General features: G+C 33.4%; 1 protein-coding gene across 1 annotated transcript; it reads left to right on the top strand.

The window, feature by feature from the left end:
* Window positions 1–4,484: 4,484 nt before the first annotated feature.
* On the top strand, window positions 4,485–7,229 carry LOC105348603 (perlucin-like protein). The gene is made up of 4 exons (XM_066080347.1): window positions 4,485–4,589; window positions 4,696–4,787; window positions 6,134–6,221; window positions 6,995–7,229. Exons 1-4 carry the CDS (start codon window positions 4,529–4,531, stop codon window positions 7,210–7,212), a joined length of 459 nt encoding a protein of 152 aa, XP_065936419.1. The 5' UTR covers window positions 4,485–4,528; the 3' UTR covers window positions 7,213–7,229.
* Window positions 7,230–12,553: the final 5,324 nt, after the last annotated feature.

Genomic DNA, 12,553 nt, shown 5'->3' with positions numbered 1-12,553 from the left:
CTAACCTTTGTTATCGGTAAACTGACCCTGGTAATGGGTATACTGATTCTGGATATGGGTATACAGACGCTGTTGATGTGCACTCTGGCCCTAATAATAAATACTAGTATGCAGACCCTGGTGTAAGGCATATAGACCCTGGTGAAACGTACACTGACCCTGGTGATAGGCATTGAGACCTTGGTGATGCTTACGTGGATTTCTGGCTATGGGTAAACAGACCCTGGTGATGAGCACAAAGACATATTGACCCTCGGGATAGTTATTGAGACCCTGGTGTCCTGATGATGGGTATACTGAATCTGGTTATGTGTATACGGAACCGGGTGATACGTACACCAACTCTGGTAATACGTATTCTGACCCTTGTGATGGGTATACAGACCCTGGTGATGGGCACACAGATCGACCTTGGTGAGGGGTTATGGATAGAGCTACATGGGGTCGATGTTTTGACCACCCTTACCCCTCCCCAATAACCCCTGGAAAGAAAAGAAAAACAAAATAAATTATCCCTCTCCTCCTAACCTTGGATTTTTTCATATTGAATCTAAGCGTAGGTATTTGTATGAGATACAGTAATATTGGTTTCTTTCTTACTGGTATATGTAAGGAAACCGTGATATTTTGTTCAGGCAGGTGGCATCGTAAAAAAGTGAAAAGAGGGGGTGGGGTAGGAGAATCGCCAACAATTCCTGACTGGCCAAAAAAAATGTTTTTCAAAACTTCGAAAATCGAACACCGTGCAAGCGTTGAAAGATATCGTATTCATCGGTAAAAGGCGATTAGAATAGCAAATTTTAAAATCGCTTAAAGAGAAATCTGACTGTAACAAAATAATTACAGATTCAACTATCTGAATCTACGATACTTAAAATAACTAGATGCGTCAAAACAGTAGACCTCTTTCATAATCTTTTTTTGCTATAAAATCGAATTTATTTTGCATAGCTTTATAAGGAAATTTTCCCCGTGTTGACTTCGTGACGTCACTGAAGCCTTGTTATCCCCCATTTTTTTTTTATCTTGATTAAATTTCTAAAAGCAGGTAAAAATAGGCATTTTGAAGAGGCGTAACTCCATTATTTTTGCATCGATTTCGATGCAGTTTTTGCATTATTTTTAATTCTGGTAAATAAATTCTATAACATCAGTTCAACATTTGCTGGGCTGCAGGTACCCTTTAATAAATCAACATGCTCATTGATTAAAAGCGTTAACTAAACAATTTTCGTCGAAACAAATCTGTATATCCTGCATGGAATTTTTTTGTGAAAATGGATAGCAGTTCTTAAATATTGTGTTTCTATCAATGTAGGAATTCTAGCAAAACCGATAAAGTAAGATGTCTTTTGGATTTGTTACATCTGTTTCCATGGTTACAGCAACAGCTGTGACAATATGTCCCTCCACTTTCGTTTTTACGCCAGTTCACTTCATTTACTATTTCGCCGGTTAACGCCGATCAATTGATCGGCACATTTCGTCGTACGCCGATATGGGACGAATAAAGTCCGCCCTGTTTAATTTGATCCCCAAAACATAAAATTTGTTACCACAAATTGGATGAAAATATATTATTACCGATTAAATTACGAATTAAAACTTTGAAATAACGAATTCAAGAATTCGTTATTTCAAATTTAATTTGTTAAAACAGATTTCAAAATTTGAAATAACGAATTCAGCGAATTTGTTATAACGAATTAAATTCGTTATAACGAATTCCTAAAATTTGTTATAACAAATTTAATTCGTTATAACGGATTCAACAATTTGTTATAACGATTTAAATTCGTTTTAACAAATTCAAGAATTCGTTATATCAAATTCAAAATATTTTTTGATAGGTCCTAAATGGGCTTCCGTAATAAACCAATTAAAGTCAAATAAATTCATAAATCGATTACCTTACTTTATTAGAACATATTTAAGGTTGACTGAGCTAAGAATAAACACAAAAATACAAAAAAAACCTAATAAAAACACACAACAAACTAAGATATGAGATAAATGAAAATAAACGTCAATTAGTTTTGCTTATTAGGAACTGTGAATAACAACGCTAATGTATGCATGCATAGTTTCCATTAATTTCTACAAGGTGTCTGACAAAACAACTGCTTGCAAATTGCGACACATGAATTGCACTAAAATTAAACCATTCAATAGTTACTTAGTTAACATATTTCTATTTTCAATATCCAATTTGTTGTCTTGTGATGATATCACTTTAACGCAAAAGCCCGATCTATTCTTTGGCTGTATACGGTCAATCATTGATGTAACCTCACAGGACTTGTTCAGGTAACTACGCTCAACCAATGTTAAAATCACAATACTGAATAATTTTACTCTCTGTGTTGTCCATACAATACCAGACTCCGTCGTCACCGATTTTCCTCAAGTCAATACTCAGCCTCAAATCTGAGGTTTTACCTCAAGTTAATGCACTTTTCTTTACAGGATTTGAGTTGAGGATTGAGTTGAAAGATTTGAAATTTTTGGTGACGGTGGTGCCAGGAACCTATAATATATAAAATAAGTTTTGTAAACTCTTCATTCAACGAATGACGAGATATTACACTTCAGATGATATATCGCATGCTAAGCCGCACGTGAGTGGCGACCAAATACGCAGTATATTTCAGCTGGTTTTTTTTCTTCCAAACATCACGCACTATTGAAATTATTAGTACTCAAATTCCAATAAACTTGTTCGTAAAATGTTGCATGCGCACTGTCAATAACCGACGCAGTTGTTATTAACACCATGTATACAGTTACAGAGAAATAAAGGGGCAATTAATGCAGGATTCCACATTTATTGGGCAAGACTCTACGATGGCAACATTATAACAATTTAACAGACATACATTTTACAAACAAGTCGGATATAGCCAGTAGTGGCCTCCGGACTCAAGACTCTGGGTGAGTCGAGTTGGACGTGGCCGAGGCTGACCGGCGCATTCCGGACTGCCGATTGACAATTGTACATAACTATATATAAGGATCTGAACAAAGAATATAAATTGACAGGTGATGACATAAGTAAGCCGAGTGAAAGGTTCAGAGATATAAACTAATCAAATAACTCAATGAGTCTTTGATGTCTAAGAAATGAGAACTTATAATTGCACAATGTTGTTTTAAGAGATTAACAGTCCTTGAGACATGGCACTCTGTCTCTTTGAAATCACATATAGAGTCCGAAAAGTGTCAATCACTAATAAATATGTAACTTTGTAAGAAATAAACTGTGAGAAAATATTACGAAAGATGTTGAATTTTGAAAGTAAAGTCCAAAGTAAAGTAGTAATTGAACAGTGAATTTTTCACGTTTTGGGGTATTTTCCGTACCGGGCGATTACTAGGGAATTAGCTCAACACTTACTGTATTTTCCACATTTATTCCAGTTAATAACACAATTATACAAACAGTTACTCTCCACTCTATACACAATAAAAAGGGGAAACTCGCTTATTAATAATTCTAACTCAATGTTAACCTACAGTGAGGGAAAAACGGATTACACGGACGACTTGTACCTTGACTCTTCACCTCTAACTATCAAACTCTAACTCTCTACTCTCTTCAACTAACTTACAATCATCTATAAAATATAATGATAATATTTTACTGGCGTGACCATCTAAATAATTGACATGTGTAAATCATCAAATCAGAGAATATTTCTTTATCCCTAAACTGACCATCTCCCAGGTAAACGCCCATTTATTCACCTGCGTTAATCTGCTAATTGTTATGTAATTGCATTAACTCTATTAGCGTCAAACACACATTTGTTAGCTGTAGCCATTGTCCTCCAATCCTGCTTTTCTAATAAGTATATTTCCTAAAGCTTCACTTGATTACTTTGATGTCCTATTTCTGTGTTACTGTTAAGACTTTTGATAAACATCAATTTAAATTCTATCACAACACAGTCAGGGGAATTTCACGATAATTAAGAAGAGTAAATACCGTTAATTTACCAAAAAGCTAAACTATAGAAAATGTTCGCAACATGTTAAATAGACATTTTAAATAGAGATATTATCATGAATGCAAGATTTTCAATATTGAGCTGCTTTATTGCTAGTAACAAGAACGAGCAACGCCTTTGTTATCGGCCTCTTGTGTCCTACACATTTATGCACTTGAATTTGAGTGAATAAATAAGATAAACACGACAATATACATGAACTAGGGCAAGTACTGCATTTACAAGATATGTTTTATAGAATATAGAATTATTAATCTCTAAAGTAACATTATTGATAGTTTGTCACGTAACGTAAGAGGCATATAAATAATATGTTAAATTTACCAGATATAAATTGCTTTTAAAACAATTTGTTGTTTAAACAAACTTTCGAAGTTTTTCATTAGCGTATAATATTTCATATAACAACTTGCTCTCATTAATGTACCACTTGATACTTAGTAACAGATAACCTACATATCTATATATAAGTTTATACATTTACACTTCAGTTTCTTTTTTTTCACCGGTTAAAATCCAGGATGGAAAGTGGAAAAAGTCAGCTTTGGTTTTTAATCATTGTCTGTCTGGCTTCTACGGCGGGTACAAATTTACACTTTTAAAACGAAATGAGATCACATGTTCTTTTACATCGCTGCTTCTTCGGTTGAAATATCTCTGTCTGATTTAATGTTTTATGATTTCAAAGTATCAGGGACAAATTGCGAAAGAGGATGGTTCCATTTTGGAAAGAAATGCTATAAATTCTCATCTTATACAGCGACATTTAAAGACGCTATGGTAAGAGAATGTTTATTTAAACAATAAAATGCTTTCTTTGGTGATTCATGCGGGATTTGACAGGCCTCTCACGCTCATTTTTGGTACTGAGGCCGGGGCCAATGAATTGGGGAAAAATACTGTGTTTTGATATAAATTGGGTATTTTTCTCCCTTGATTAATGTATGTAGTCCCCTGAACAAAAACCAGGGTACATTGATAGGAATTTTTTAATAGTTAATTTAAAAAATAAAATCATTTTTAAAACTGGGATCATGTGTGTATGATAATGAGAAGGAAAAATTTTTTATTCAAAGTGTGTGATACAAGTTTGTGACTGAAGATGTAAAATTTCCCAAAAGTGTTTTGTGTATAGTAGCTAGCTATATGTCAAATGGCAAAGAAAATTATATGAAGGTGGCGACATTGCAGAAAAAATACAAAATCCGCGTTTTTCTGCAATGATCACTTCCCTTATAACGCGCATGTATCATCAAAGAAAACATTTTATTGTTAAAATATTTCCATCTTTCTTTTCACTAATGAACAAATTGATTATAAAAAGTAAGTTAAATTCACTTAATTACTGTCAATGTACCTAAATACGTAAGCTAAAAGAAACAGCGCTAAATCGTCCCCTGTGAGACTTCGAGTCTGTCATCAACATGATTATTTCGTGCAATCCGTGATTTTGTTCTTAGATCCCTGTAGGTTATGACCAATCGATAAATAGGCGTGTCAATTTCATTCATGTAAGTTACCTGTGAGTTTCAGCCGCTGTAGATTTTGACAAATCAGTAAACAGGGCGTGTAGGTTTCGGTTGGTTGTTTATTTGGAGCAAGACTATAAGTTTCATAAGTAGAGGGAATCCTACATGGCAGATGTAAATATAGCTGTATATCTGTTATCTAGTTTACAATTACAGTAAAACGGGTTAAAGCGAACACGTTTATAATGAATTGACGCTTACAGCGAAGTGATTTTCATTCCCCGTGACTATGTTACATGTTGTAGACTTAACGGATATAACGAATTACGCTTACAACGAAGCAAAATCGCCCACCCGTGGCCATTGTTATAACCTTGTTTTACTGTAAACACCATGGAATGTATGTAAATACCACAATGTATGTAAATACCACAATCGCACTTCAAGGAAATTTTAATTCACATTTTCATCAATGTGTTCCTCCGTTTTTAATGTTTCTTTTATGAATCCTTTTTTAATCAATGTTTGCTTGGTATCTGATAAGTGTAAATGTGCATTTATACAAAATATATATTACAATAGCATATGGCTATTTAAAACATTTGACATAGAATGTCACTTAGACAATACTAATTGTTCTTTTTAACGAACCTTCAGGTGATCTGTAACAACAATGGGGCTCGACTTTTGGAGCTGCAAAGCAAAGTGGAAGAAAACTGGATTGATTTACAGTGCCGTGTTAGAGGTTGGTGTGTGTGTGTTAGCTGCAGAACTGTAGCTCTCCAGGGAAAAAAAATATTGACAGACCGGAGAGCTACAGGGTCACCCATTGAAAAAATTGTATATTTATTGCGCAGAAAAACGTGCGCTAGTTTTCGACTGATTTAACTTATTTAAAAGCAAATTCTGTGCAAACAATTAGTACCATTAAATTCTTCATGCAGTTAACTACTGATATCGTCTGTTCACTTGCCTCGGATAGTCTTTTAAACACCATCACCAGTCCCGTAAATTCATGTGGTGCACTTTGTTTACATGTAAAAATGGCGACTCTCGATCTCGATGTTAATTCAACATACTTGATTTTCTGAGGTCTGTAGCGTGTTTCGATGAAGGTCTGAGGCAAATAAAGAGGCTATATCAGTAGTAAATTGTATGAAGAATTTAATGGTACTAATTGTTTTCACAGAATTTGCGTATAAATAAGGTAAATCAGTCGAAAACTAGCGCACGTTTTTCTGCGCAATAAATATACGATTTTTTCAATGGGTGGCCCTGAAGCTCTCCGGTCTGCAATATTTTTTTTCCCGGAGAGCTACAGTTCTGCAGCTGTGTGTGTGTGTGTGTGTGTGTGTGTGTGTGTGTGTGTGTGAGAGAGAGAGAGAGAGAGAGAGAGAGAGAGAGAGAGAGAGAGAGAGAGAGAGAGAGAGAGAGAGAGAGAGAATTACAAGAACATTTGTCATTTGTATTAAATTTTGATAGAACCACAACAAATCAAATTCTGAATAACTATTTCAGGTTATGGAATTGGAGTGTGGCTGGGCCTGACTGATCTTCAGAGAGAAGGTCAATATGTGACCATGTCTGATGCTCGCAGACCTAGCTATAGCAACTGGATGAGAGGGGAACCTAACAATGGTAACGGAAACGAACACTGCGCCTTGTACTGGATCACAAGAAGCGGATGGAATGATACCGTTTGCAAAGAAAAAATAAATTTTGTATGTAAGAAATAAAGAACATTTCTAAATGACTAATCAGTGTTATATAGTATAAAAGAAAACGTCTAACAGAAAATGTTTAATAGGGTTTTGCATTATCATCAAATCTTTTTATACTGTTGCTATCCTTCACCACTACTACTTTTCAGATTTTCAGATAAATACTGATTAATATGTATTGGCATATTTAAAGTGTTTTATCAAACAAATACAGCTCAATCAATATACAATAAGTAATTACTTAAATTCAAAACAGCGATCAAAGAACTGAAGTACTGGAAACCATTTTTTTTTTTGACATGTCATTATTCATATTTTGTAGTAAAGACTGACAAACTCTCTCTCTCTCTCTCTCTCTCTCTCTCTCTCTCTCTCTCTCTCTCTCTCTCTCTCTCTCTCTTATGCTTTTGGTTAAAGTTTTTAAGCGGATATTAACAGAAGTATGTCTGTCTCGTAGAAATAATCAGCAGTAGTTTGTATTTTGAAACAAGACATGGCTCTTTTTGTAATTATTGGTATAGCAGAAGCGTTTACTTTTTTTAGTTTTTTGAGCTATTTATAATAACACTGGCGATTTGTCTGCCTACAGAGTCCGTCTAAAAATTAACCATTACGACTTTTTTGGTGTTGTTTAATATGAAATCAAGCGCTTATAATTTCTTAAGATTTCTTTTTCAAACATTTGAAAACACAAATATCTGATCACTTTATAGCTGAATTGCATTGTACCAATTTTTTTTTCATACATACTTGAATCGAAGTATCTAATAAATTATTATCTTTTTTTTGTTTCCTAGTAGAACTGAGACCATAAATATGTAGCCAATGCATTTGAACGCAGCCAATGAATCCAAACCACGTATTCTTGCTAATTTCTTCACAATTACCAGTATAGCATCTCATCAGTCAATATTAATGCAATCATTTCTTTCTACGAGTTTGATTTAACATATTTTATTATTTATGAAATTGAAGACAATTTTTTCACAGATCTATTCTTGATAGAAATACTATATTTCACTCAAAACATAAACCAGGTTACGTGAAGAACAGAAACAAATATTTACAATAGGATATAAAATGTGGCAACGCAGAAGTTAGGTAAAGAATTTTCTTTATGTATATTAAAGAATTTGTCACTTGGAAGCCCTTAGTTGATTTTTAATCGAGTCTGTAGCACCATTGCAGATCGAGGTACCTTCGAAAAAGTAATGCGCATTTAAAACTCATCATCAATTCTTTCGTGTCAATAATTCCTGCAAACATAGTATCTTTTGAGCCAAATTTCTTGATAAACCTTTTAAAGTCACATTAATTCATAAATAGTTTACTCTTAATCATTAAAACATACTTTAAATCAAAATCAAATTTGTAAAACGTTGATGATCTATTACTTTTTTTTTTATCTATTAGCGGTAGATCTTAGCATAAAGGTTGCTTGGGCCAGGAATAAACACGAAAATACCCCCCACCACCAATTAAAAAAAATGAAAACAAAGGACAATTTTAGATATAAGATAAATGAAAATAAACGGCAATTAGCTTTGCAAAATAGGAACTGTGAATAACAAGGCTAATATTCGCATACAGAATAAACACTGTATAAAGTTTCCTTTGATTCCTTTAAGGTGTCTGACAATACACTGATAAGTTGCATTAACATTAAATCACTTTAAAGTTACTTAGTTAACATGTTTTTTGAAACTCTTATGCAATATGTTGTCTGTTGATGATATACCAGGAACCTATAATATATAAAAACAAGTTTTGTGGACTATTCATTGAAGAGATGTAAAATAATAACACTTCAGATGAAATATCGCGTGCTAACCCGCGCGTGTGTGGCGAACAAATACGCAGTATATTTCAGTTTTTTACCTCTAAACATCACGCACTATTGAAATTATTAGTACTCAAATTCCAATAAAATTGTTCGTAAAATGTTGCAAGCACACTGTCATCAAACGACGCAGTTGTTGTCATGAATGCAAGATTTTCAATATTGAGCTGCTTTATTGCTAGTAACTAGAACGAGCAACGCCTTATAATTTTTTTCTTTTTCTGATGTTGCTATGAAATAGCTAGAAATAGATCACCACCTGTGTTATCGGCTTCTTGTGTCACACATGTATACACTTGGATTTGAGTAAATGAATAAGATTAACACGGCAATATACATGAACTAAGATCACGATTTAACTTCTTTTCATTGTATACAACATGTAATGAATAGGTGTGTGTAATTAGATTGTAACAGTTCTGCATGTATCGGTTTTTACCTAAATTGAATGATGAGTGATGTAATTTTTCATTTGATCTAAGCATATTTAATTGATAATCAAATAGATTATGTAACTGGGAAAACCCAGATACAAAGACAAGTACTCCAATGTAACTTTATTGATATTTTGTGTACGTAGCGTAACAAACATATAAATAATATGTAAACTCTGCCATATATAAAATTGCTTTTAAAACAATTTGCTGTTTCAATATATGCATTTACTTCGAAAGCCCAGATTCGAGATTCAAACTTCAAGATTCGAAATTCGAGACTCTATATCCAAATTAACTAATTAAATAAAGGATCTGAAATCCTGTATCATAACGACATCCATCTGTTCTGAAAAAAATCATCTGTACATGCTCTTATATACAAACAAGAGGCCCATGGGGCCACATCGCTCACCTGAGCAACAATTGGCGTTCAAAAGGTATTGTGCCATATGGTCCCTCGGTAGAATAACAAAAAATAAATATTGTCAAGTATTCGAATTTTACACTTAGTTTTGCATACACGTAATCTTTGACATTGTACCTTCATGAAATACTATTTTTTACAAGAATAAGAAAATCCTACGCAAGATATAAAACTAAACATTTGGTAGGGGTACACTGTTAAGTTGTTAATTTCCAATTCTCTATATTTTCGTTCTGTCCCCCCCTACTTTGTAAAGCGATCAAAATATATGATAGCATATAGGTACATTTTTTTCATCAACTACTTACTAGTTATTGTATTTTAAAAAGAATATAATAGTTATTGTATTTTATTTAAAAAATCCTACATGTATAGATGTGAAGAAGAAAATTGTACCTCAATGTGCTCAATTCCTCAGATTAAAAACATTAAAAAATTTAATTTGTCTTCTCCATTATAATTAAATGACTGTTATTTACCTCGCATACAAACCAGGATAATTTTCCTCTGTGATATTTTCTTAGGAATAGCGAAAATTACTTTATCCCGGCAACAGAAATGTGTCAGAACTATGAAAACAGTTTTAAAGATGTCGTTTTTATTTACTCGTGTCTGAAAAACTATCAAAATTGATGTAGATTTCACATTATTTATTGTATAAAGAGGGGGCCCCAGAGAGTAGGTATATACAGAATATCATTGTTTTATTTTGTTTGTACAAGTATTTAACATACTCTCATTCATATTGAATTTTACTGTTCAACCAAAATTTCAGCGTCAATCGTAGAATTATAAGCAAGATACAGAGCTTACAGTTCCCCTAGGTTTGTTCACATGAGTTTATTACATTCAGCTTAATATTTTTAACTTGGTATTTCCTATTCAGCATTTAAAATGGAAAAATAATGGCCTAAGATTTTCAATTCTTTTATTCACCCAAGACCAGTTCACAGGTATTTGAGGTTCAAAATCAGTTTATACAAATGTACACAAATACAGTCAAGGATCACATGTACAGTAGGAGTAATAATGACGAAAAAAAGGTTAAGATTACAATACAATAAGTTGTTAAAGTTTGTTTCTGGAAGAACAGACTTTGAAAATTTTCGAAATAAATATTAACACTTTTTTTTTACTTTTTTAATCTTTAGTTTTTAAGATCTGTGTACAAACATAGAACTGTGAGCAAATCTCTGTATCTTGCTTATAATTCGAAGCTTAACACTCAAATATGGTTAGAAATAGAAATTGTAAATAATTAAACAGAAGAAACATGCACTATAACAAATAAAGAACACAATTTATTTTTTCGAAATGAATCATATATATACCTACATATATCCGTCAGCGATATTAAACTCTATTTAAACTGAATAAACTCGAGAAAATGCCGAGCATATCAGCAGAACTATTGCATTAATCTACCATTATGCAAAAGATAATGCCGAATTTCCGATAGAATGATTTGTATTTGTACTTTTTTGATACATCAGATTTTGCTTAATTTGCGCAGGTAAACAGTTAACTGTTTGATTTACCAAAGTCTCTGTTTGATTTGATACGTAAAAATCACGAAATACAGACGAGAGTTCCCAGGTTACAAAGCATAAATAATGAAAACGAAACGAAAATCAGAACAAGCTAACACCAACACCATGTGTGAAAACTGTCAACGCATTGAAATATTTAGCCTCAATTAACTTCACAAAATCGGCACCAATATATTTTGCATGTTTCAAAAATTTCCCCTACATATGCGAACTGTTGCATAACAAGCAAATTCATCATAGCCAAATCGACCCTTTTTCGAACAATGTCATGGCTGCTTCAAACAAGGAACCTCGTTTTAGAAGTATGGAATACCAGTCTTGGTAAAATGGGTATGCAAACCCAGGCCGTGGCAAAATAAAAGCCGGGGCAGATCAGCAATTGTCAATTCCAAATGCGCATTATTTTGCAGCAATATTCACAGCAAATACAAATATTACTGGTCCATCAAATATCCTGAAATTTTAATGAGATTGGCAGATTAATAACTGCAAATCTTTTGTTTTGCCCAGGCAAGTCTTGCCTACCCATTTTACCGGATGCCGAACCCGAAGATGAAACACGCCTTTCCCATATCATTATTTTTGTAATAACTCAGATTTGAAACAGAATTAGACGTTAATTTTTGCAATTTTTATTTTCCTTCCCATAAGGATAATATATGCTAAACTACGTTGAATTGGACTCAGTAGTTCTTGAGAAGATTTTTAAAAATGCACCCCCTTTTTCTACAGTTTCAAGGTTTTCTCCGCTTTGAATACAAATCGGACTTTTATATCTGAAATTATATTCGCCCTCCCGTAAGGATGCTTTATGCCACATTTGGTTGAAATTGGATAAGCGGTTTTAGAGAAGAAGTTCAAAATGTAAAAAGTTTACAGACGGACGGACGGACAGACAGACGGACAGACGGACGAAGGACAAAATGTGATCAGAATAGCTCACTTGAGCTTTCAGCTCAGGTGAGCTAACACTGCTATGTTTTCTCGAACCAAATAATTATTTTTTTTTATTTTTACACAGAATATATAATTAGACAAGTAATTATGTAGTGTGGTGGGCTTTCGTAATTTACTCCTACATTTACAATCATTCAATATTTTTCAT

The sequence above is a fragment of the Magallana gigas genome, chromosome 1 (genome assembly GCF_963853765.1).
Source record: "Magallana gigas chromosome 1, xbMagGiga1.1, whole genome shotgun sequence".
In the NCBI taxonomy this organism is placed as follows: Eukaryota; Metazoa; Mollusca; class Bivalvia; order Ostreida; family Ostreidae; genus Magallana; species Magallana gigas.
The sequence above is the reverse complement of the archived record's forward strand: the minus strand, read 5'-3'. Positions and strand labels throughout refer to the sequence as shown.

Bases quoted from the DNA above. Each gene is read 5' to 3' on its own strand.
- LOC105348603 (XM_066080347.1), top strand. From the start codon at position 4,529: ATGGAAAGTGGAAAAAGTCAGCTTTGGTTTTTAATCATTGTCTGTCTG. The intron at 4,788-6,133 runs GTAAGAGAATGT...ACGAACCTTCAG, and splicing joins CGACATTTAAAGACGCTATG to GTGATCTGTAACAACAATGG. The intron at 6,222-6,994 runs GTTGGTGTGTGT...TAACTATTTCAG, and splicing joins TTTACAGTGCCGTGTTAGAG to GTTATGGAATTGGAGTGTGG.